At 40.7% G+C, this 25,679-nt stretch overlaps 1 protein-coding gene across 1 annotated transcript in view; it reads left to right on the top strand.

Moving 5' to 3' along the window:
• Positions 1 to 18,247: 18,247 nt before the first annotated feature.
• grm5b (glutamate receptor, metabotropic 5b) overlaps positions 18,248 to 25,679 on the top strand; it is a gene marked incomplete at both ends in the record, with an annotated part of 62,998 nt that continues 55,566 nt past the window's right edge. Inside the window, 3 exons of the mRNA XM_080505751.1 lie at positions 18,248 to 18,397; positions 19,375 to 19,836; positions 20,036 to 20,150. Of these exons, the coding sequence (XP_080361877.1) occupies positions 18,248 to 18,397; positions 19,375 to 19,836; positions 20,036 to 20,150 (727 nt within the window). The remainder of the gene's footprint in view (positions 18,398 to 19,374; positions 19,837 to 20,035; positions 20,151 to 25,679) is intronic.

The following is a 25,679-nucleotide window of genomic DNA, read 5'->3' as shown; positions in this document are numbered from 1 at the left end:
GCTTGAATCATAAATGTAACTGGTGTGGAATTAAAAGTGACCACTTTATCTAAATTCAACTTTGGCTCGTTCCAATTCAAGAATATTAATGCAAATTGAGCATTGACATCAAATGGTAATAAATAGATACACAAATAAATATCATGCATAACAACAAGTCTTTGACTCCTCATCATATGCTCGTCATGGTTGCCTACATCGTGACAATGAAATGTGGGAACTTGGAGGCAGAGAACGAGAGAGAGAGAGAGAGAAAGTGAAGGGGTTTCTCTCCCTGTCCTTGGCCCCTCTGATTCCTGCATGCCTGGTACAGTCGGGCTCAGGGGAAACAGTCATCTGTGCAGGCTTCAGGATCACAAGAGGGTCACATGCTCCCACAGCCAGGCACGGGATGCAGCTTATCTGGCTGCAGGGACTCAGTGGAGCGCACAGGAATGACCATCACAGGATAAATCTGTCCTGAGGGAAGAGAGAAACAAGGCGAGATGTTTCTCTTGAAGACTTTCACTTTGAATTGTACCACTCTCCAGTAATTTACCCCAAGTAGGAATATTACTGCATCCAGCAAGAAAGGACTGAGACTTTCCAATATAACTTTTTTTGTTGTTGAAATAAAATACTGTCTCGTCCAGCCACAGGAGGGCAGTATCAGCTGTTTATTGCCTTCGTCTGCCACAGCACACTTTCCCCTTATCAGTGGGAAGACCACTGATGACCACCTGCTGCTGTTTCTTCAGGTTCTTTAACTATTTTTTTTTTTTATCTCATAAACCTTGTGCACATCAAAATCTGACCTGGTTGACCTGCAACAGATGAAAGATGAATCTTCCTGTTTCCTCACAATTTTCTAACATCATTTACAACTTGTTGCCCCAAGAGATAATTTGTCTCTCGAGCTGAAAAGTCTACATCGGACTGAAAAAAAAGAAAAAGAAAAGGTATGGGGTTGGCAATTAAAGTGGTGGTTCTACATCAGCTTCTGAGGGAGCCAGTTGATTTGATACTGGGGCATACACTCTGTGAAGAGAAAAAGATGACGAAGAAGAATAAGCCTTTGAGAATGTTAAATATGTATTAGCTTCAGCATTTCATTTATACACATGACAAATGAAAACACTGTCAAACACATTCCTTAACAACACATTGGAACACATTCTTAAATTCCAGCTCAAATAAACCCCGAGCTGCAAACTCTGTGTGACTCAAAGAATAAAGAATACACGCTCCTCTGTAAAAACTGGGAATCGACATTTCAGTCTTTATGTTCTTGCCGCTAACTGTATTCTGTAGTTTTTGGCAAATCAGTCACCAAGGAGTCGAGATTCAAAGTCTTGCATTCAGCACTTAGCTGTCATCAGTTATAGGTGATGGAGAGAAAGAAAAACTAAACTCAAAAGACCTCACAGATTTATCGGGGAATTAGATGCATATTGTTCATTGCTGGGTCTTTCTTTTCATGTTTTCTGTTTTTAGTGATATGGTTCAGGGTAATTGTGGCTTTTGTGTCATAGGTTAGAGGATATAACCTTCTAAACGAGGAGATTATTGCTCATTACAGCTGGAAAGTAATGATCAAAGTTCAAAGCTGCTAATTCATTGATTTCCTTTATTAGATTGCATTTTTCCCTCTTCAGTGTTGACAAACTGGTCATCACAATATCAAATTGAACGGGCATATACCTTCGACAACGCCACATTAGTCACCATAGAACCCAGAGCAATACAAGGTTATTTGATCCACCGCACCACTCCTTCCATTATTTGTCGCATTCGTTTGATTTGCTTCATGTTATCACTATTTGACACAGATGGACACACATTTTACAATTTCTGTATGACCGGGGTAATGACGTCACTTCATTGTGTGGCATATCACAGGATAGGGAATTGAAAATGGAACATTTTGGCGTTGGTTTGACATCAATCGGATTATAACGGACCGCAGTAGGACGAAAGTACATATTTGACCTTATCGTGGCCTAGACCTTGACCTTTCACTCAATTGCTCTCAAAAATTAATAGAACCATTCTTGGATAAAGACAAATCATCTCTGCGAATGTTGTGCAATTTGGGTCAATAATTACATACATATTTACATTTAAATAAATAAATAAACACACGGACAAAACCATAATTTTTGCCCTAACTTTTGTTGGCGAAGGTAATCATAATTGTTTTTTGTTTTTGTTTTTTTGAATGAACTAATCCTCTATCACAAGTGGTTTCTACTTTAAGTGTGGTTTGTTCCCCCCCCCCCCCAGAAGTTTATTGTCTCCTTCCCACAGGGTAACGTTGCCACACAGCTGCCGTCTCCCCAGCCTGGGCGTCCTCTCGCTGATGGGAGTGCGTTGGTAGTCAGAGACACTGTGACGGCTCGTCATCCTGCGCTGACAGTTAAGGCAGACGCTGCTTTCAGTCTGTATGCATCCAGACTCCGCAACAGCCTGCCTGTTGGCTTTCAGGACAAACTCTTTAGGTTGAGAATTAGCATTTCTCTGGATAAAACATGAAAGAACACACAGGGCTGGGACATATTTAAACTCACATCTGCTTCATGGGGCTCCTCTTGAGAGCAGGAGGATCATCCTATTTTATTTTTTTAACTCTATATTTTCCTTTTAATTAGGTATGAATCTGCCTAAAAGGGTGAGTTTTTCAAAAGTAAGTCAACCTTCTTTCAAGCATTTCATTGCACAATATCAAATAGATGGATAGATGTCAAACTGTCAGATGAAATTGTGGCAAGTGGTACGACTTTAGTCGACTAGACAAGACAGATATCATTCAAGGAAGGTTAGGCAAAAATATTTTTGGAAAAGTGTTTATAAATATAATAAACTATGCAAACTGAACTAAAAACCCATAAGTATCAATCAAAAAGCCACTCTAAATGGTTTCACTGTTGGCATCATGCAGTGTTAATTTGATTTCTTTTTTAAAAGCTCTTTCAATATCCGTCCTTCTCAGAATGGGAATATCACAGACAAGTGACAACCCTGCAAATCAGCTGTGTGTCTATGGTAACCATCCACTGTTGTTTTGAAATGCCATTGAATAATTGATTTGCTGACTGTGACGTGGAATCTTTTGTGCTTGTGATTTGCAGAGGAGTGTGGGGGAAAAAATAGATATTTCTACCCTATGGATGTGAAGCATGTGCATTTTGAACATAATTACACTTTGTACATATGAAGAGAAGGGATGTTTCCTTACTTTTATGATCTCCTGTAGAGATTGTCGTGTGACTGTAATCTTGTTTTCTTCTAATCAGGAGATCTATTGCTCTGCGGTGCACTTATATCCAACAAACTCTGTCTGACACAATCAATGTCACATTATGCATGTGCATTGAGGTAAATGAATGATTTTTAGCTGTCATATCATTCAATTCAATTCTCCGTTGGGGGACACACTTTGCTCAATAACACTGGATTGATTTGTCACACTTTCATCAATATTAATTCACTTATTGATGTGGATTTGCATCAATCAAGTTTCAAGTGTTCCTCCCGGTGGTTAACAAGATTAATATGTGAGTGTGTGTGAGAAGGAAGGAGCGAGAGGGAGGGAGAGTAAACATGACATTTTGAGAAGATTTATCTGGCTGCTTGTTGATTCTGTTTTATTAAAACAGTGAAGGTTTTCCATAGAAATATGGCCTCAGATCATTCTGTCATTTCATCTATGCTGAGCAGCTCTGTTTGGGGGGGTCGGTGATATGATGTGCTGTGACAACAGAAAGGAACACCCCATGTCCGGAAGTCTCTGTGAATACTGGTGCTGTGAGGAATGGAGGCCATTCTTAAATGACTGGTTTACAGTTTAATGTCTAAGGAGATCCCAGACTTATTTACAGAGGCTTTTAAAGGTCTTATTAACCTGCAAAGTTAAGAAATGCTCAATTTTCATTCATACGTATTTAAACTTAGCATATGGTTAAATGACTTGGGTTAATTCTGATTCAAAAAATTAAAACACTGAAATCTTTTTTTTTTTTTAAAGTTGAAAGTGTTGGGCCACCGTAGAAATAGAACCATGTGGAACATAATGAAGGGCGTCATCGTTGCCAAGTAGTAATTCTGTTTTTCATTGTTACCCAAGTTCCAGGTTGGAATATTTTTCTTCTGACAGGCTTCCTTAAATAGCTGCATTTACGTTTTCATTCTGTGGAAAATCTGTGGTACATTCAAACACACATCATCCAGTCAACCAATAATATCTCAAGAGAATGAAAAGAATGACATGTCAGTTAGATATGTCTTAATTCGAATATCTAATATTTTATATGAAGTATTCTGCTGTCACAACTGTTACACTTGTGGTTTTTCACCCGTTCTTATGATTAAGTGTTAGTTTTGACTTTTCTCTTCCTCTGATAATACATCAATATTTGCTCTCCACCTTTTTCTTTTCAGTCATGATTTCTTCTCAAATAGTTACAGCTGGGAGGAGGTTTCCCCCCGACCTGCAGGAGATGCTTGTCCCACACATTTCCCACTCAGCTAAACTTTTTTCCTCTCATGCACAAGAACACTTCATGCTTGTTCTGCTGAGGTTCTTGCTACAACCTGCTTCAAGCATATTTATGTTAGTGTGTCTATATTAATAAATATAAATATCCCTGTATGTTAAGCATCATTAAAAAAAAAAAACATAATCAAAGGTTGACTAAGTGTAGTTTGATTTGGATTATAATCCACTTCAAGGTTGTATAAATAGCACGTTTCTTCAGAGTGTCATCTTTGACAAGGGTAGTCACCGCACCTTCTGGAATTGGGAGCACAGCGTATTGTTTTTCTGCTCCAGTTATGAAGCCTCACAATCTGGTTTCTTGCATAAATGAACAGTCATTCATTATGTTGGCCCAGGCTGCAAGCATGGCAGTGTTTGATCATATTACTCAAAATCAGTGCCACCCTTTTAATGATAACTTTTAACTCCTTATTATGAGCCTCTAGCTGTTTATGTTTGGTTCCAAACTTGTTATTCTTGCCACTGCCACTCAGGAAAGAATTGAAAATCTGGAAAGAAGATGAACAGAAGATGAACAGCGTATTCAAAATTCACACACACACACACACACACACACACACACACACACACACACACACACACACACACACACACACACACACACACACACACACACACACACACACACACACACACACACACACACACACACACACACACACACACGTACACACACACCACAGGGCGATGCTGATTACCTCTCCACGAGGTAGACTTCCACTAATTGGTTAGAAAAAGACAAATGCAAACATGCAAAAATATCCTCTTGTTTTCCAGATATAGCAAAAAAACAATTAGGGAGCCTTTGGTGAAACTATTTTGCACATCACACAGACACATTCAGATGTATGGACCATCCGTCCTCACTAAACTAGTACTTTCCAAGAAGCAAGGTCAGAATGGACTCTTCTACCTGGATCACTGGTCAAAGAGTCCAATTACTCTTTTTCTAATGGCATAACAACCCATCTTCTAAATCACTGAACCGTCCTGACACTTTTCTCTTCTTTCTGACAGTCTCACCTTAGAGTTTCCTTGTTGACTCAGTGGACAGCAAGTTCCAAAGTTACTGCATTTCCCCTCCCTGTGCTTCTGTAGTGGATAGGTTAAGATGACTCAGTATAAAATTGAGGGGCATTGTTCCAGAATGGAGTTCAATTCCCATCCTATTGTGTTTTTCCCCAGTTACCTTACAGTAACATACCAAATGAATGTACCACTGCCTTCAGTGGGACTCTAATGTAGATAAGTCTTTCACATTTCTGTGCATTGAGAGAAATAGATTACATTTAACACGACCCTTTAAATTAGTTGGGGAAAACTCCTCTTTGTTTAGGCCTCAGCAAAGCATTTCAGAGTTTTTTTTAATCACAGTTTTAATGCAAAGGGATACGTGGACATTTAGACTTTTTGAAAATTAGGACATTTGATGAGCTCTATTTTAATAAAACCTACAATGACATTTTCTTTTATTCTTCTGTAGCCCTTTAGCCAATTCAGAATAAATATGTTTTTAGAGCTTACAATGGTTGAATAATGGGTGAAATGATGGCACACTTTGAACAGGACACAACCAAATAAACACAAATAGACTAACATATCCATTCATATTCACTGTGCAAGGTCCCTGAACGAAGCAGAGAATAAAAAACCTCACAGAGAACCTGCAGACTCCATACAGAAGGCCTGGTGTGTACTTGAACCCACAACCTTCTGACTTTGAGTAGGAATGCACAAATACCATTTGACTGAGTTACATAATTTTATTTCAACTGAGCTCTGGAAGACTTTGTACTTCCCGAGTTAGAATTCCCCACACAGTTTAGATGAATTTATTTCTACTGAAAAGTGGGACTGTTCTTATGATCCATTTACTCATGAATTCCTCATTAAACTGTATGAGAGCTGGAATATGTGTGTGCATGCGTGTGTGTGCACACGCATGCGTTTGCCTGTCAGCCGATTTGCTTGTGTGAAAACAGGCTCAGAAAAGTGAGGAGGGCGTGAGAGATAGAGGTCAGGGTTAGTAAGGCTATCAATGCCCCGACTAAAGCCATGTCCAGGCTGCATCTGTGGAGCGCTCACTCTCTCTCTCTCTCTCTCTCTCTCTCTCTCTCTCTCTCTCTCTCTCTCTCTCTCTCTCTCTCTCTCTCTCTCTCTCTCTCTCTCTGTGTTTCTGTGTGTGTGTGTGTGTGTGTGTGTGTGTGTGTGTGTGTGTGTGTGTGTGTGTGTGTGTGTGTGTGTGTGTGTGTGTGTGTGTGTGCGCGCGCGCATTCCTATGAATGTCTATGCTCTTTTAATGGTCTACTAATCCCAAATGCACTTGGCTGGCAAATTAATCCAAGCCTTGTCATAGCTGAGCTCTAAACCCCCCTTCCATCCCACAGTCTCTATGTCCCCACCGCTCCCTCACTCTCTCTATCCTTCCCAGGCTCCTCTCCATCAGTATCTATCTCCAGATGGTATCTTGGAGGTAGGTGTGATAACTGGAGAGAGAGAGAGAGAGAGAGGGAGAGAGAGAGAGAGAGAGAGAGAGAGAGAGAGAGCGAGAGAGAGAGAGAGAGAGAGAGCGGGAGGGGTTTTTTCATTTGTTGCCATAGTGAAAAAGTAGATTAACCACAGAGTATGATGCCCTAATGGACGCATAAGGGATGCTGTGTTTCTTCAAAAAGCATTCACCTGAAGTGCAAGCAAAGGTAAGGCCAATGGAGCTTCAACTTTCTCTTGGGGAGTAAAACAATGTGGTTGCAAAAATACAAAAGAACCGTAATAAGTACAAGCCTCCTCAGATAACCCCATTTTATGTTGCACAGACGAGTCTAAACCCACAGCCAGGAAATTATTTTTCATATTCCCCAGAGGAGCAGATAGGAGGACTGAGAGCTGACTGACTGTAACCTAATGGTACATATGTTATTTCTTAATCTCATGTAATTCTGTCAAATACAAGATTTATGCCCTAGTTTATTTACATGGTAGCCCACTCTGGCCATCAGCTTGTTTTTGTGCGCCTCATTTCCCATTCTGTGGTCAAAATTTCCCTGACATTAGGAATATCGATTGATTTAATATTGCTAAAATCTTTCAGTCCAATGAATTGAAATCACGTGAACTCCAAATATATAGATATATAAAAAAAAATGCTATTGAAATGATAATGTTCTTGTTAATCTGGAGCGGCGTGTTCGGTGCGCGTTCTGGACGTTTTGCAGAAGGACGATTCGAGTTGATTTGCATTGATTTTTTTTTCTTCTTTTTTTTTTTAAATGATTGGATATTTGCGTTTCCTTGAGGTACACGACAGGCGGAGCTGTATAGGTTAATGGCTCATTTCACTCGTGCCACCGCCATGGAACTTCAAATGGTTATCGATCTCGTCCGGTGCGTCTTTATCCCGCAGCCCGGCAGCGTCACCTCTCCTGTCCGCTTGATCAGAGCGGGAAGCACCACTGCACCCGCACCGCCTTCATCCTCAACATTATAGGACACAAAGTCCCGGGGAGAGAGAACGCGTGCGTGTGTGTGTTTAATGCATACGAGAGGTTGCACGTTTCGATCAGGGACGCTGAGCGAGAGACACGCGCTTGTTACGGGGAGGGACGTGAGCGAGCGCGCACTGACGCGCGCACACCGACGGACACAGAGAGAGAGACTTATCTATAAAGCCCGTTTGATCAATAAACCCCGCACCGCTCTCTGTGTGCAGTCTCTGTATTAACTCCGCCGTTCCCTGTGCTGCTGATAACAGGAGGCTTTGGACGACATACAATCTGTCCATGGGTTGAAGTTGTTGCATCAAAAAAACCAAACAAAAACAAAACCTAACTTGAATTCACCCTTCGAATTCATTAGGTTTAAAACTTTTGTCAGTAGTGCATCCTGACAAACTCCCGAAAAGCCTGGGAAAACAACAAATTAAAGATAAAATCCTACACTTGATTTACCTTTCAAAAGTAATGAAAATACACATCACTATCAATTAACACGCTACAAGAGAGTGTGCATCAACCAATACTGTAATAATGGGCTGAAAGTTGTAATAATGTACCAATAATGCATTGAAATTGAAATGTATTGAAAGAGTAAAAGATTTTCAAATTCTGCACAGAAAGAAATTAGTTGTATTTGTTTATTATTACAATATTGACTGCAGTTATTACATTTTTAACACGCTGCTCCTTTATGCACAACTTATTAATTTCTAATTTCCCACTTGTGGGACTAATGAAGGTTTATATTATCTCATGTTATTGGATTACAGATAAGATCTTATTATGATAATGGCTCAAATACCCTATTACATTATTGGCCAATATTACATTGTTTATTCGTGAAGGGACTGGTCCCGTGGTGGTATGATGGTTAGCAGTCTCGTCTCACAGCAACATTTTCCACTGTTAATGTTGATATTTGGGGGCTTTTCTGTATGAAGTTCACATGTTCTCTCTGCGTGTGGGTCTGGTTTCCTCCCACTGTCAAAACCTATATTTGAGGTTGATTGGTGACTAAATTGTCCAGCTGATGTGACTGTGAGACATGTTGTATCTAATATTTTTTACAGGCTTTTCAAACAATTTAGTAACCTTCATGTGTTGGCGAGGCTGCATGGCAGTTGAGCCTTGCCAGGTTCAGTATGCCATAGCCTCATTTTTAAAAATGTATACATGACTTAACATTTTCAGACAAAATGAGATAGCTTGAGGGAGATCTAACTTTTTTCTAACTTGAGTTATATAGCACCAAATACAACACAGTAATCTCTAGGTGCTTTTAACAGAGAAAAGAGAAAAACCCAACGGATCCACATGAGCACGCAGATTATAAAACTACATCCTCCAACTGGAAAAATTTTCAGGAAGCTCACAAAGGCAGATCTGTCACTCAGCATGGCAGTGGTCTCGGAAAAGAAAAAGAAAAAGAAATGTTCTCGTCTTGCGTTAAATAAGTTATTTTCATTGTACTGAGACAGACCTGCTGCTTGTAACTGTAAAGCCAAAAAACGATGGCTACGAGGACTGTTAAATATCTTACCTGTTATGTTTCTATAGTGTAAAGAATGGTCACATCTGAGTTTCTTTTCATCTCCATCTTGGTTGATGTATGTGATGATGACAGGCTGTTTTTTCCTCATGGTGACAGCAGCAATAAAGCAGCCCTACAGAAGACAACCATGTTAATAGTTTGTCATTGTGAAGAGAAACTCTATACACACAGAAATCTGACCTCAATACCAACTTCACCAACTGCTTAATTATCCGATTGACCAGATGCAATTGATAGGGTTTCATATAAGTACGTCAATTGTTTGTTCCTGTCAAATATTAAAAGTATACATACATACCATGGTTTATATAATGCAGAGGGTTTGTCTCTGATATTCAGACATCTGTAGAGTCTTTAGACAGTCTACAGCCCTGTCCTCATAAAGTTAGAGTTCTGAGTTTTAACCTATGACAACTTTGAGGAAAGGACTTCAATATGACTGCAACTGCCATTTGAGTGTAAACAGTGTTTTAATTAGATTTTAATTAGTCAAGAGATCAATGCATGTTATGGTCTGAACTTTAGTCTACAGACCAACAGCAAATCTATTACCCCTGCAAAGTGTTTCTCCTATTCCTTCTTTTTGGTGACAGTGGATAAGGGAAGATGGATGAGGTGAGGGAAACGCACCAGCTGAACTTGGTTCGGGAATAGTGCTAAAGTGGTGTTTGCATGAAATGGGGCAGAGGGGAAAAATAGAGAAGCATAAAACTGTGAAGATGCAGTAAACGAGAGGGGTAAAGAGAGGAAACGGAGAGGGGGAAGATGTAGGCTCAGGATTGGGGGGGGGGGGGGGGGGGGGGGGGGGTGATGAGAGGCTGAGGAGGAGGAGGAGGAAGAGGAAGAGGAGGAGAGAATAGGGGGTGGGCTGAGGGAGAGAGGTGTTTGGAGAGAGGCTCAGGTGTGCGTGACTGGAAAACGGAGGGAGTTGCACACAGCGATCAGAGGCAGCTTTGGGGGCGTTTGACATTGGGACTGCACAGCATCGGCAGCGTCTTTTCTCCGCGGCGGACAACTTGCACCCCCATAATCAAGCGGGACCGCGTCGTCGGGAGGGCTGGCAGATTCCAGTAAGGTAAGGTTGCACAGGGTTTAGGTTTTGCCGGAATATGCATTGAATATAAACCCCGCTGCAACTCATCCTTCAGGTTATTTTTTTCCGACGTGCCCTGATCAAAGTGATTTTTTTTTTTATTCTTATTTTTTTTTTGTCGCACTTTGTAATCCCCTCACTGTGTCCTACAGGCACTGAGTTGCAGCTGCATGTGCGCTGCTGGATACCCTTGGATCATACTATAAGGTTGCATACATCCAGTACTGGTGTAACCTAGTTAGAGAGAGCAGCCGGTGCTTCGCCGACGAGAGACAATCACGCCAATAAGACGGAGACGGATCTGAAACGCGGGTTTCACGGGCGCAAGCTGGTGCCATGTTCATTTCAGACGGTGTCTCTGTCATGCTTTGCACCCGTCACTCGTTATAAACGTGTTGGTTCGGTTCGGTGCAGATGACTGACCGTGATCACCCCCTTTTTTTCTTTTCTTTTCTTTTCTTTTTTTTTTTTTTTGCGGGTGCGACGCTGCGCCAGTGGTTTGCTGTTTGTCTCTGGATGTTGGTTTCTCCTTGGAGAGGGGCAGTTTGGAGCGAGACGCGGCGCGCGCATGACGCGAAATGTCACACCAGTCAATTAATTACGACGATTAGAACGGAAATCTTCATAAATGGAGAGGAACGTGAAGTGCAACCAGGACTGTTCGTGCAGGCTGTTGGAACGTTGCAGGATAAAGTGATTTGAGGTCAGAGCTTGTTTGGGGGAGTTGTGCTGAATTCTCGTCTGGTGTCGATGCAGCAGGTGAAGACTTCACACACGGTGTGATTGATCGCTGGCTCTGTGCAACAATACCCACAGGGAGCAATATAGCGATCAACAGAATGTTTACAGTTGCACACGGATTGGCTTGATGCAAGTGTTGCTTTGATTACCGCAGTTCACCGAGATGGATCTTGATCTTGTGAAATAATGTCATTCTTTATCACACCTTATTTAAAATTGAATTGTTAATTTGTGTTGGCTCACTGAGATTATAATTGACTGCAGCCCCAGTGATACTTCAGTGCAACCACATATTTAATTGTGTCTGTTGGTGTGTGGTACAAGCAATTGTGGTGACTGAGATAAATTTAGGCCAGGGGGCTGCAATCTTGTTGTCCTGCACTATTTGGGGCGACATGGCAGTCATCTCTCAATCGGAAGGTTGCAGGTTCAATTCCCATTTCTGCACGCCGAAGTGTCCTTGGGCAAGACACTGAACCTCAAACCTGCCTGAGTGAATGCAGTGTGAGAGTGAGTGGTTGGTGGTGGTTGGACGGGCTTTTTGGCAGCCCCTCTTCCATCAGTCTACCCAACGGCAGCTGTGGCTACATATGTATTTTACCACCATGGAGTGAGTGAATAATGCAGTGTAAATCGTCTTTGAGTGTCCTGGAAAGCACTATATAAAACCCATGTATTAGTATTGTTCACTCAGTAAAATCTGTCTGGCAAAACATATTCAGCCTTCAAATTGAAGACTGCACAGCCTGTTAATTCTACATTTTCCAAGAGTGTGGCTCATGGACATTTTGGTTTGGGTTATTTAAAGAACTCAGAGGGCATTTTTGTTTCATTACTGTTTCAACCAATTAGCTCTTTCAACATTGAGTTTCTTTTCCATATACATGTCAGGCCAATCGAACATTTCAATCGTATGGCAGTGATTGATGGGTCCAAAAACATACATTTGAGAGTTATTGGTGACTTTAAATTGCCACACAACTGTCTCTCTGTAATTATCCTGTCATGGACTGATGGCCTATTCACGGTGTATACACTACCATTCCATTGCCCATCATATGCTGGGATGAGCTCCAGTGAGCCTCAATCCTGAATTGGGCAAGGTGATGGATGGATGGATGGATGGATGGATGGATGGATGGATGGATGGATGGATGGATGGATGGATGGATGGACGGATGGATGGATGGATGGATGGATGATGGGTGGATGGATGGACGGATGGACGGATGGATGAAATGAATGATTTGCATTTTGGCTTCTCTCCTTCAGGGTTGCCACAGTATCTCATGTGAGCAATTTAAAGTTTTGATCAGGGTCCGACAACAGTAAGTCCAGTTATAAGCTATATTAGCAGTATTTGGTGTAAACAAGACTCCATTTATTTATTCTGTTATATGTTATAATTACATACGGTTCAATTGTTTTTGCCTGACGTACTTTCCCTCAGAATTTGATAAGAGAAACTAATGCATCTGAGAAGCTCAGTATTAACTCCTGGGAACAACCCCAGGCAAAAAAAATCTTCTTGGTTTGTCTCTTATCTTATCTTCTTTCTGTACATCATGGGAAAGGTAAGCGATCTAAATCTATGAGCATCTCTACTTTTATGAGTTCTCACTCAGTCTGAACTAATATTGTATGTGTTCCAGTGATATTCTATTGATGTTAGTGCCAGAGATATACATCATGAAACTCACAGAGGATATTGTTTCGAAACTCTACTGTCATAAATAAATGTTCTTGATACATATGACAAAAAGCGACATAACCCATTTCCTTTGCCTGTAGGTAATATGAGAAAGGCTGTGGTACCATGTTAGTGGATGGAGCCCTTTCCTCTGTATCTCTTTTGAGTTTCCATATACCTGCAATTTCTACTGCCATTAAATGATTTGGATAAATGCACATCCATTTATCAATGGCACATAGAGAACCTGTATTTCTCATTACAGTGTATACACTATATGTCTCTTTGTGGGAACATGCCTTTTGTGATTATATGCCGCCAGCAGTGGTATTATTTAAGTTTTCTTGTCTGAGTGAAAACCTGCTGTCCTTTGTGTTTCCATCCTTCCATTTAGCACTTTATCAAAAGAAGGGGAGCTGGAGTTGGTCGCAGCTTATTATGGGTGAAAGTCTGGGTGCATTCACGATAGGTTGCCAGAACAGGGAGAGAAATATAACCTGTTACATTTACATTATGGCCTTTGGTCGGTTTGGGGAGACCAGCTAACCTTAATCTTCAAGTTATTGGACTCTGGAAGAAAAACCTGAGTACCTGGCGGAAACCAATATATGCCCAGGGAGAACATGCAAACTCCAGTTTTTTCTACACAATTGTGCTTTTTTTCTTGCTGTGAGGCGAGAGCGCTATAACCAGCCTTATTGCTGCTCAGCTGCATTAAAACCTTCCATGATAATAAATAAAATAAATAAAATCAAACTGCATTTTCTTTGGAAAAATTCACACCCTTGCCTCCTGTGTCATACAACCACAAATGTTTCTGTGTCACGCAGTTAGAATGACAAAATAAATATCTTTTGCCTCAGGGACACTTCTAAATATATTGTCATTGTTAATATTCCCGTCGAGTGCACTGTAAATTGAATTATTTTAAACCCATAAAATGCTGTCAGTACTAATTAGATTCACTGAATTGAATTCACATGGGGAGATGCAGGAAGTTTTGTTTCTGCCTATGTTGTGTGTTTACGTATGAGTAAAAGTCGATTGGGAAGGTTTCAGGATGCCCCCCGCGTGTAGTTTTGAATAGAACTGAAGGTATAAATGCCTAATGGTGTGTGTTAGATGTTTGTTTAGGGAATGACGTCTTGATCTCCCTCCACTTTCGGCAATCGCAGAGCCCCCACAACAAGATAGTGACACATAAGGGCAGTGTAATGGAGAGACGCAGCGTGTATGTGACTGACTGTGAACTGGAACAAAGCTGTGGTTTGTCTCGGGGAGACGGAGTGGTGAGGTTTTTTTTTTTTTTGGGTGACTGAATGAGTCTGTAAATCCTGTTAGCAGGCGGCTTTTAAATGAGGAATTGAATATAATGTTTAAGTCTTTATAATAATGTGCCATGAGAAAGATAGAACTGGAGGGAGAGATGGAGACACAGCTGTGTCACTGACAGAGACAGACTCTGTGTGTGTGTGTGTGTGTGTGTGTGTGTGTGTGTGTGTGTGTGTGTGTGTGTGTGTGTGTGTGTGTGTGTGTGTGTGTGTGTGTGTGTGTGTGTGTGTGTGTGTGTGTGTGTGTGTGTGTGTGTGAGAGAGAGAGACAGAGTGAGTTTTGTTTGATTTGTTCATTATTGGAGAAGCAGTTAGCCCTGTTGCCATCCTGACACTGTCACGTTAATTACGTTCAGTGAGACTCTCTGTCCCTTGACGCCACTTCTTTTTTTTATCGCTCTTACCTCTTTTGCCTATTCTTCTCCTCATCCCTCTCGCTCTATGTCGTTGTCTTTCTCTGCCTCTTTCAGCATACATTACCTTTCTCTCTTCCTTGCACAATCGTTCCCTCTTCTTGCTTCTCCCACCATCTGTTTTCACCGAAGGCGCACCGTTGCCTCCCTTTCCCCTGAATCCCTCTCATCTTTATCTTCATGATTTCTCTACCCTCCACCTTCATTTTGTGTTTCATCCTTTCACTTTGCCTCACTTCCTTTCACGTCTCAGCTAACCACCAACATCCTGGTCATGACCTTGATCCTGTTTTGCATAAGCAGTGGATGCCATCCTCTGCTGTCTGAACCGTCCCAGCTCCCCCTGCTATAGTCACGGTCAATTAAATTGCTCCATTGCTATGAAGTAAAGTATTTGTGTTGCTCCAAGGTTGAGCAAATGATAAGGCGTCTCCATTAATGCAGAGGGATGGCTACTTGAAAGTTTTCTCAGGGGAGGGACTTGATGTCCCTCCTATTTGCCTGACTGTTAAACACAGGATGCTCGCTGCAGTTCCTGCAGCTGGAGGTGTCCTGTGTGTCTGCTTGAATCATCCACTTAGTGGCTCACAGTTTGCAAAAACAATTTTCGACTCTTGCCCAACCTCTGTATGCACATTATAAAGATGCTTTTCTATTATTTATCACAACAAACCACGTGAAAGAGCGTACCTTCGTTCCTAGAACAAAAGGAATGCAAAACAGCTCTGTGCCAACAGTTTTTGCCAAAGGATGTATTGCAAGTCTTTATTCACGCTTGAAAACAATTTAAATTGTAATGATGGCGATAAACCGGGGCCACTTTAATGCCCCAAATCTGCTATTAAAGTCACACCATTAAATCAGCAGGAGAGAAGGGTGACACATTGCCACAAGTGTCATTAGGTTAGAGTCAGACACTTGAGGATTGACTCGCAGTATGCTGATGGTTTTTTTTTTTTTTTTTCTCCTGTTCTCATCATGGCCTTCGACAGTGGAGTTAGTCATCAAGGACCAAAACCAAAGAGGAATTTAAAAGAACTATGGGACCCCCACTGGATTCATGTGACCTTGTTGGCGCCATAGTTTTCTGAGTGAGTTTCACTGTAAAGGTCGTCAGACAACAACGCTTTCTCCCGGATCTGTGATCTGTGAAGTAATGTTGTGGCTGTTGTTATTGATATTATGTCAACGCCTGGTGACTGTGGTGCCTCTACTCTGTCACAGTTATTTAGAGCTACTCCCCAGGAAGAACAGGGCGGGGCTTGAAAGCTGGGTTCATGTTTGTAAACCCTGTTTACAGTACGTCTACAAGTAGGACTACATCTGACATTGTCATCTTATTAATTGGACACCAATAATAGGTAATGCAGCAGCTAATATACTTATCCATCATCTTCTATCATCATATTTTAGGCTTATTGGTTTGAGATTGCAGCATCATTGTGTTGATTGTTTTGATTGCTCTGAAATAATAAAAAAAAAAAAATGCTGCACATTTTCCAGGGAGTTAAAAAAAAAAAAAAAAAAAAAAAAAAACATGACATCATTGGATTTGGGTTGCAGATTATATTAATTCTATCTATATATTCAGCTTTTTGCGGGCACTGGAAGTGATCGCAGTTAACAATAAGTGAAAGTAGAGTACATTCTGGACAGGTCTCCAGTCCATCACAGAGCAAACAGACAACTTCACGTCTGTGAGAGAAAAAACCGACACAAGAACATGCACCTGGCAGAAAGTCATAGCTTGGATTTGAACCCATGACCTGCTCGCTATGGATATATCACGAAGATTGCTTAATCCTACTCCACTGGGTGGCTTGTGTGCAAACGACACAAGGTATTTTTTTGGTATCAGTTCTTGTAATGATTACTTTTTTCTTTACCTTTGTTGTTCTCTAGAGTGGGAAAAGTTATTTTTCTCTATATTGTTGGAGATATTAAGGTCTCTTGCGATAAGCAAAACCTTACAGCCCGTACTCATATGGTCGTTACACATTTTGCCCGATAAGGCTGTTTTCACGAATTTAGATTGTTTCGATTTTAGAGGCCGAAATACATTCACCGAATGAAAACCTTATGTTTGCCTAAAGGACTACTGTGCCACAGCCCCACAATTATCTCTGAGGGGATTTAGTAGGTTGTTATTTATTAGGTTATTTCTAGGATGAAGATCTTTCTTATGTGTGAGCTTGAGAATAGATAAAGTGAAGAATAGCTGAAAGACCACAAGTTTCTAAAGATGGGTTAGTACATGTTCAGTATGAAAACATGATGTCCCCAACATCCACTGAAGGCCATTATAGCTGCTTTTTGAGCATTTTTCTTATCTTTTTCTTATCTTTTCCTTTCTTTTTTATTTAAAAAAAATATGTGTAAAAGCTTCTGAACCATTAGCAAAAATGCTTTTATATCGTGAAGGACACACTGTTTTCCTGGTATCCTTTCAAAAGTTATTCACAGAAATTTGGACCTGCAACATGGTGGTTTTTAATCAGGTTTAAGGTTTATTGTTGTTCCACTGTATTCTGGGTTCTGGGTACAGGGGAGGCTTTGCTTGCTTTGGATAAAATTAGATTTGCATGTCAGTGAAAATCACGGTAAGAGATTCAATATACCAGCCATTCTCAACAAATCTCCATCGGGGTTATGATTTCAGAAAACAGCTACTGTAGATGATTGTGAGTGGAAAGAGTTTACAATATAAAGAGTAAATAAAATTTATTTAAGTAGGGAACAGTTTGGGTGGATGGTCACAAACACCAATGAATGTTTTCCTGGGGTTTACACCTTAAACAGATTAAAACTTTCCCATTGATTTTATTTTGAGGGCTCTTTTTTTTTCATACTGTGTGTGTGTGTGTGTGTGTGTGTGTGTGCGTGTGGGTTTAATCAACATTAAATGCATTTGTATGGCAACATGTTGGTTCATGTAATGTCATATTTGTTTTTGTTCACAATATGAAGTGATTGGATTAAGCTGCTAGACATATCTTAGCTGTTTGTAATTATGTGAAATCCAGCTGCTGCTAAATATTTAAATGAAAGTATTTTCGTTTCTCAGATGATTGTGAATGTGCCTGTCTGTTAGCTGTTCCTGTGGAGACAGAGTCCTTCCATTTAAATAACGCAGACAGTCAAACTTATCCCAGGTTTTTTTTTCTTTCTTTTCGATCCCCCAGGTTGTCTTGCTGCACGTGTCTCCGCTGTTGCAGTGATGCTTCCACCTTGAAACATAAAGGCAAAAAAGCAGAAGGAAGGAATTCACTCAAATCACACTCCTATGTGCAACAAGCTCCTGCCATGGCCGGGAAAAGTCTGTGTCGGATGAGTGGTTCCCTGTGACGGCTCTGCACGAAGAGTTTGAGATCTGACACTCCTTTGTTAGTCAAAGGCCACAAGATGACGTTCTGTCTCTGGCTGCTCCTTCTGTCCAAGCTCTATCAAGCTGACTCCATCCAGTCCAATGAACGGCGAGTTGTAGCACACATCCCTGGAGATATCATCATTGGAGCGCTGTTTTCTGTCCATCATCAGCCTCCGGCTGACAAGGTAATGTTTTGTTTTTGTATGTTTCTGAAATATGCGCTGTTTGTTGTAAGACTCTAAACACTTTTCCACATCTAGCGTCCACTCATTCACTTATAATGCTCGTTGCTTTTGAAAAAAAAACAACCCAAAAAACCAACAAATAGATTGGAGAAGTCAAATGGATATTTGAAATGGTTAAATGTTTAGTTTAACTTCCAGCCAAATGTGCAATCTATTGCACTGAGACTCATAATGATGCTCATCTTATTAAAACCCCCGAAAGACATTCAATTTGTTGGATGTACCTCCTCCATGAACACTCAAGCTCCATTAGCTACCCCAGGAACCAGAAGTCACCCACTGGCATTTAAGCGTTTTTCCATCTCATTATAGATAATAGCAAACAGAAAAAAAATACAGTACTTGAACATGACATAATGCAAAACAATGAATCCCAAAGTCCAATTGTGGGTTTCACAATGCGTTCATGCGTCCTGCTGCATCTGTAAAACGAATCTCAATAATTTAAGTCAATGTGATGACAGTACTTAATACTGCCTTGTTACTCAAATGACAGTTCAATTAGACTCGACTGAAAGGCGATCAATTCTGCATGTCTTCAGTGTTTTTTCCCCATTTTGTGGACGTCCAGTAGAATAGATTTTGTTCATGATTTCACCATTTCTGTTTACCTGAGTGCATCACTTGATTTCACCTCTTTTGTTGCTTTGAAGACATTCATCCTTAAAAGCTGTTGAAATTTCAGGACTCAGTCTGGCAACAATTTTACATCACGTGACTTTAATTCAACACCAGCTTCAATCATGTATTTGTGGCAGATGATATTGCTGCAACGAGCTGGTTTTCATAAAAAATGAATATGAGACCTCCCATTGAACAAGCTGCTAAAGCATGTGTCCATTGTTTCATACTTTGACCATGAATAATACGAGCGCATAGTCGGTCTACCTCAATCGATTTCCACAATGTTTTCACAGGTACATGAGCGCAAGTGCGGTGCTGTGCGAGAGCAGTATGGCATCCAGAGGGTGGAGGCCATGATGCACACGCTGGACCGGATCAACGCTGATCCGTACATCCTTCCCAACATCAGCCTGGGCTGTGAGATCCGGGACTCTTGCTGGAACTCGGCTGTGGCTCTGGAGCAGAGCATCGAGTTCATTCGGGATTCTCTGGTTTCCTCTGACGAGGCTGAGGAGTGGGGTGGAGGAGGCGCTTGGGGAGGAGGAGGAGGAGGAGGAGGAGGAGGAGGGGGAGGTGGAGGGACGACCATAAAGTGCGCTGACCCTGCCGCCACTCCAATGCGAGGGAAGAAACCCATCGTGGGCTTAATTGGGCCGGGGTCAAGCTCAGTGGCCATCCAGGTTCAGAACCTCCTACAGCTTTTCAACATACCGCAGATTGCCTACTCTGCCACCAGTATGGACCTCAGCGATAAGGTGAGCTCTCTTATCGCTGGGCAAATGTTTTCAAAGCTGCGCATTAATATCAGACAGACTATATTAAAGAGAATCTCTACTGCTCAGCTTTAATGTAACTTTAACTTAATTATTCAAACGTATCCATTATCCACTCGGCTGAAAGTTTTCTCCTGATGCTCTGGAATAAGTTTCACTCCCTTTGTTTCCAATGTTTCAGAGCCTTTACAAATACTTTATGCGGGTGGTGCCTTCAGACGCACAGCAGGCGAGAGCGATGGTGGACATTGTCAAGAGATACAATTGGACCTACGTGTCTGCTATACACACTGAAGGTACAACCAGTCACACACTCTGTATCGAGCTTTAATGATCTCTCTCTATATATCTCTCTCTATATCACTCTTTATCTCACATATACACACTGTCCTCTCATCTCTTTTTCTCTGTCTCATTGATACTCAAAACAGACAGTCCGTGATGTTGCTCCAAGGTTTAGGTTTTTCTTTCAAATTTAAAATAAGATTGGAATATTAGTATTTATCAGTGCGAGAATGAGACGGAAGATGAAGGTTCTTTGACAGGATTGGTTGCACTATAGGGAGATTGCAGCAGAGATGGGAAGGAGAAGTGTTTTTTTTTAAAAAAGAGATGTGTTTTCAGCCTGTGATGATAAATGTGGAATTACTGGGTTCAAGCTGGCTCCGAGTCAAGGAGGTGCTGAAGTGGAAGTTTTCAGACAATAGGGAATGCGGATCAGCAGTTAACCACCTTGAGGCCTGTAGATACAACGGGGTCATGAGAATATATATTTATGTCATCGGTTATCACTTGTTTCAAAGTGTTCCGCTCAAAAGGGCCTGAATCCTCAATGAAGAAACAGCAAGGGAGAAAGGGAGCGGTTCGTGTACGAGATGAAAGGAAAATGTGCTTCAGCTGTGTTACTCATCCATTCAGTTACTCACTCTGCACTCTGAAGTTAGAAGTTGAGTCACTGCTGGGAGATGTTGTAGATGGTGTGACGGCCACCTGGACGAGAGGAGAATGCAGTGAGTGTGTGCATGTCTACATTGAGGGAGAGGAGGTTTGAAAGCCTGCAATAAAAAAAAAATGCCAACCCCAACACATATAACTCAATACAGAATGACTTTAACTCATCATAAATCCTCTTTCAAAGAAGTAAAAGATGTTGGCTTGAGCTTTTTGATCCTCACTCGGTAGATCAGGCCCTCTAATGTGTATGGGACGACAGGGTTCAAGGGCACACATGCATGAAGCTCCTTAATGTGCCTGTATAAACAGATTTAGGTCGTGACAGCAGTAGTAATACCTGCACACACGGTGCTGACTACAGATTCTGTCCTTCGGCCTCACCTGACAGCATTAGAGCAGCATTGGACCTGAGCTGTACATGGGCTAATGTGATTGTGCCGTTCATGCATACCAGTACAGTTCTTCTCAAACTCTGAATGCGTTTGATGTTTGTTATTGTGAAAGCACAAAACAGATAATGATTGAAGAAATGGATTGGAAACCATCTTCGATGTGTCTCATCAGTCAGAAATCGTATGTCTCTGATATAATCTTTTTCTTTAATTATTACTGGTTGCTTTTCGGACAAACTTATAAATTTCAAGTCTGTGTTACTGGGAACTTGCAATAAGAATGGATCTTAAATTTAAATTTAGATAGAATTTTAATTGTATTTTGAAGACAACAAGAAGAATCTCTTCAATAACTGATAGAAACATTCACTCATGTTTCAATGCAACGTGGGCTAAAGCTAGACAGTCAAACTTATTCCAAATTAAGCCTTTTCATAGGGTCAGGCTGAATAATTTTTTTAAAGGAAAATTTAAATAAATTAATGTATTTCTTTTTTTTTAGTTACAGCAATTTTTGATTTTGTCACACTGTTGCAACATTAAACTCTGAAGTTACAGTCAGCTGTTTGTCTTGTCTAAAATCTAATAGTCAAGCTGTAAAACACCCAACTGTTACTGGAAATATACGTATTTCCTATTTATCAATGAAAAGGAAAATGACAAGAATAAAAAGCAATACAAAATTGTATTTTAAGAAAGGAAACAACTTATTTATTCTATTTTTACTTCATCATTTGCTTCTTTTTGTCTGGATTCTCAAAAATAGTGAAAATAGTTTGCAAAGTAGTTACTGTCACGTGACTGTACCAAGGATTACATAACCCAAACACATATACATATTGCAGGAGAAGATATACATAACAGGACGCCTCTGGCTCCAACACATGTTTTTCCAGGGGCTTCGGCCCTCGGTGCTGACTGGGAACTGAATGTTGTTAGACCTGATATCTTTCATACAGGCAATTATATTTGAGAGATTCTGGCTCCTGCGGCATGGTGTAACAGTGTTTTGCATCATCACCTCACCGCAAGGATGATCCTGGTTAAAACCTGCTGGCTGACAAGGCTTTCCTTTATATCAGTTCCTCCGACATTTCCCTCACAATCAAAATGACACATCAATTATCTATTGACTGTTTAACTGGAGACCGTAAATCAACTAATTAGAGATTTCATCTGTGTGTGATGAAGTTGGGATCTGTCAAGTCTTAACTGGACCGTGTATAAAAGATCGATGGGTGCTTTTCTTTGAAAACAGTGGTCATGATTGCATTGATTCTTTGTATGTAACATTGGGGCTGTGATTTATTTCTTCACTCTGAAAATGAAGCAGAATTTTTCTGAAGATGTTGGGACTTCTTTGTGAATCTGCCTGAATTTGTTTATGGAAATGAAGAGTCAGAGACAAATCACTCTGCATATGTATGACAATATGGTGTCAGAAATAACATTTGTCTTGTGTGGGACAGTATTATTTTTCCTTCTCGTGAGACCGATCTCTAACTCTGTGTGTGTGTGTGTGTGTGTGTGTGTGTGTGTGTGTGTGTGTGTGTGTGTGTGTGTGTGTGTGTGTGTGTGTGTGTGTGTGTGTGCTTTCAGGGAGCGTACATGTCTTCCTGAGTTTGTGATTGAGAGGGTGTTTGAAGCTGTGTGTGAAAATGGCCATGATTGTGTAGAGACTCTCTGTACTTTCACAGGCAGGGCTGCATTGACCTTGAACTGCTCTTCAAAGTCGACTGCACCCTTGTCAAGCACAATCACTCTCAGACACCAAGACCTGAAGTGGAAAGGTGGCACGGAGAGGACTGAAGAATTAGAAAGGGTTACGGGAGTGTGTGGACGAGAGTGACATAGACGAAAGACGAGCGGGGAATAGGAACTGCTTTTGGGAGAATAAAGTGGAGGTGGAGTAGACAGTTTGGAAAAGGATGGAAGAGAGGAACGAATGAAGGATTTTGGATGAAGAACGGGGGAGAATGAGCAATTCTGGTAAATCCAAGAAAAAGCAGACAGAGCTCAGGGTGTATGTGTGTGTGTCTGCTTGGATGTGGAATGATCAGAATAAAAAGAAAAACATACAGGAGCTGCAGATTCAGAGAAAGATTGGAATGATTGTGGAAACTCATTAATTCTCTGTGTTAACATTTTGCATCTGGAGGCAAAAGTGATATGCAAGAAACTGAATAATACATGTAATATCAACATAGTAATTACACTGAAGTAATGAAATACTACTGTACAGAGTGGGACATTATTTGCTCGATGCGGGGATATATCCTACTTCTTAGAATTTATGCATGCAATATGTGTCTTTTGCAGTGGTTTGGCTTGTTTTGCAAAGGAATCTCAGTAGGCTGGAAAGCATTTCCTTACAGTTGTGACTGCAATGCTAAAAGCCATGCACAGCACAGTGTCGTTTCAAGGGACTGGAGATGGACATATGAGAAGTCTCTAGCCAAGCAATTTCTTGCAGCCCTGAATACAAAGTAACAGTCACTCGGTTCTTCAAGGTTAAAGGGAACATGCTTTTCTGTAAATATGGCGATCTCCATGACACAAACACTATAAGACACCCTTATTCTTTTAAACCCTGCATCCCCTGAGAACCATTCATTGAACACCAGCAGGAGGCTCATTGTTTTTTTCCCTCATGAATTAAATTTTTATTTAAGAAGTGATCATCATATGTGTGAATGTGACTGCTCTTCATGACCAAAGCCATTGAATATTGAATTAGATGAGAGAGACGAGCTCATTGTGACATGGTTGTGTCTGTCTCGTGTCGAGTGTCCTACTGTGGAGTGCATTTGCTGCACACAAGCTCATAGAGGGGAGCGGTGGCCGAGCCCGCACCGATTGGCTCAGCGGAGATGGGAACCGGAATTGGTCAAACTGTGGGCATCAGCAGTTTGCAGGGTGAGAGGAGGCACACAGTTTCATTCTGTGTAGCCGAGTATTTTTAAGACCCCTCCAAGCACCCAGGCCCCCCCCATGGTGAAACCAGAGCCGTAAGTTATTGTTGAATCGACATAACTCATTGATTTTTGTCCTCTGACTCAACACTCTTGTTTTTTTTTTAAAATATATATATATATCGCTGCTGAGTAGACTATAAATCACACTGTTAGATCTTTCGTAACAATTAAACTCTCCACTAAGTGATAGCATAGGTCTTCCTTTGATCGCAGGGTTACATCAATTTGATCCCTTTCTTTTCATGTCCATGTTTAAGGGTAAAATACTGAACACCATCATCATTAAAGACTGTGAATGTGATGGAAATTGTTAAACATTTAAGATTTCTTCAGAAACGAGGAGCATAAGTGCAGTATATATTCTACCTGCCTGGAAGAAAAATGCAACAGAATACAACAAACACTGTATTCTTATCAAATGTTTTAAAAATCATGTTAAAATGGAGCTTTTGATGGGCCACCGTCACTCATTTATAATGGGTCGTTGTATTATTCAGTGGGTAAATACAAGTACTTTGACCTGTTGGCACAACTCACCTCACCAGACTTTACAAATAATTCTCAGTGGTTTATTATAATAGCAAATTATTATATTTGTTATTTTAAGGATGGAGTAGCTTGATTTTTCACTCACAATCACAGTGTAACCACCACAAATAAGTGGATTTTGACAAGCACTTCAAAATCAAGTCTTTATGTTTACTGCATGTTCATATGAGATGCTTTTCATTTGACCAGCAACCTACAGATAACCAATATGAATCTGAAAAACAAATTGTGTTACCATAACTATTTATTATGCTGCATCAGTAAAACTTACAAAGACTTACTTACTCAAGAAGATTAATGGTGTAGGTTGTTAATGTTCTTTTTTCCCCTTTTCTCCATGCTTTAGTAAATGAAAAAAGCAATACATCATGAAGATAAATCATAATACATTCTGTAATGGAAATGTATTAAGGAAGGAGACACATCATATCTATACAGTGCAAGGAAAGTATCCTGTGTGAGTCAGATAAGATTTATTAAATAATTGTAAGGTCAGTTACACAAAAAGTGTATATATGCATGAAAGATGAATACCAAACTAATGAATTTTCATTGGACTAATGTGTGTGTGGGACATCATCAGTCTTATGAAGCAGAGGAGGAGGCTGACACTTCTTAAAGCCTTTTCAAGGCACCTGAGGGAAACCAGCCTGTAGCTGAAGATGCTCATCTGCCTCACTAAGCACCTTGAAGGGAAACCGAGCCGTACTTCATTGGTCTTTGTCAGCATTTTTCTTTTAATCCACCAACCCGTTTCCTGTACAGTAAAAGGTCTGAATGGACAAAATGTGGATTCTTTGTGCTCTCTAACTTTTTGATCAATCTGTCATTGTCATTATAAAGCAGACTAATGATAATGATTCACACACACACACACACACACAGCTGCTGTTGGGATTTTGGTTTGTGTTTCACTGAAGAGAATTATCATTATCGTCTTCCACGACACTGAGTT

Source organism: Blennius ocellaris (genome assembly GCF_963422515.1).
Source record: "Blennius ocellaris genome assembly, chromosome: 2".
Classification (NCBI taxonomy): Eukaryota; Metazoa; Chordata; class Actinopteri; order Blenniiformes; family Blenniidae; genus Blennius; species Blennius ocellaris.
Note: the sequence above shows the minus strand (reverse complement) of the source record. Positions and strands in the feature narration are given on the sequence as shown.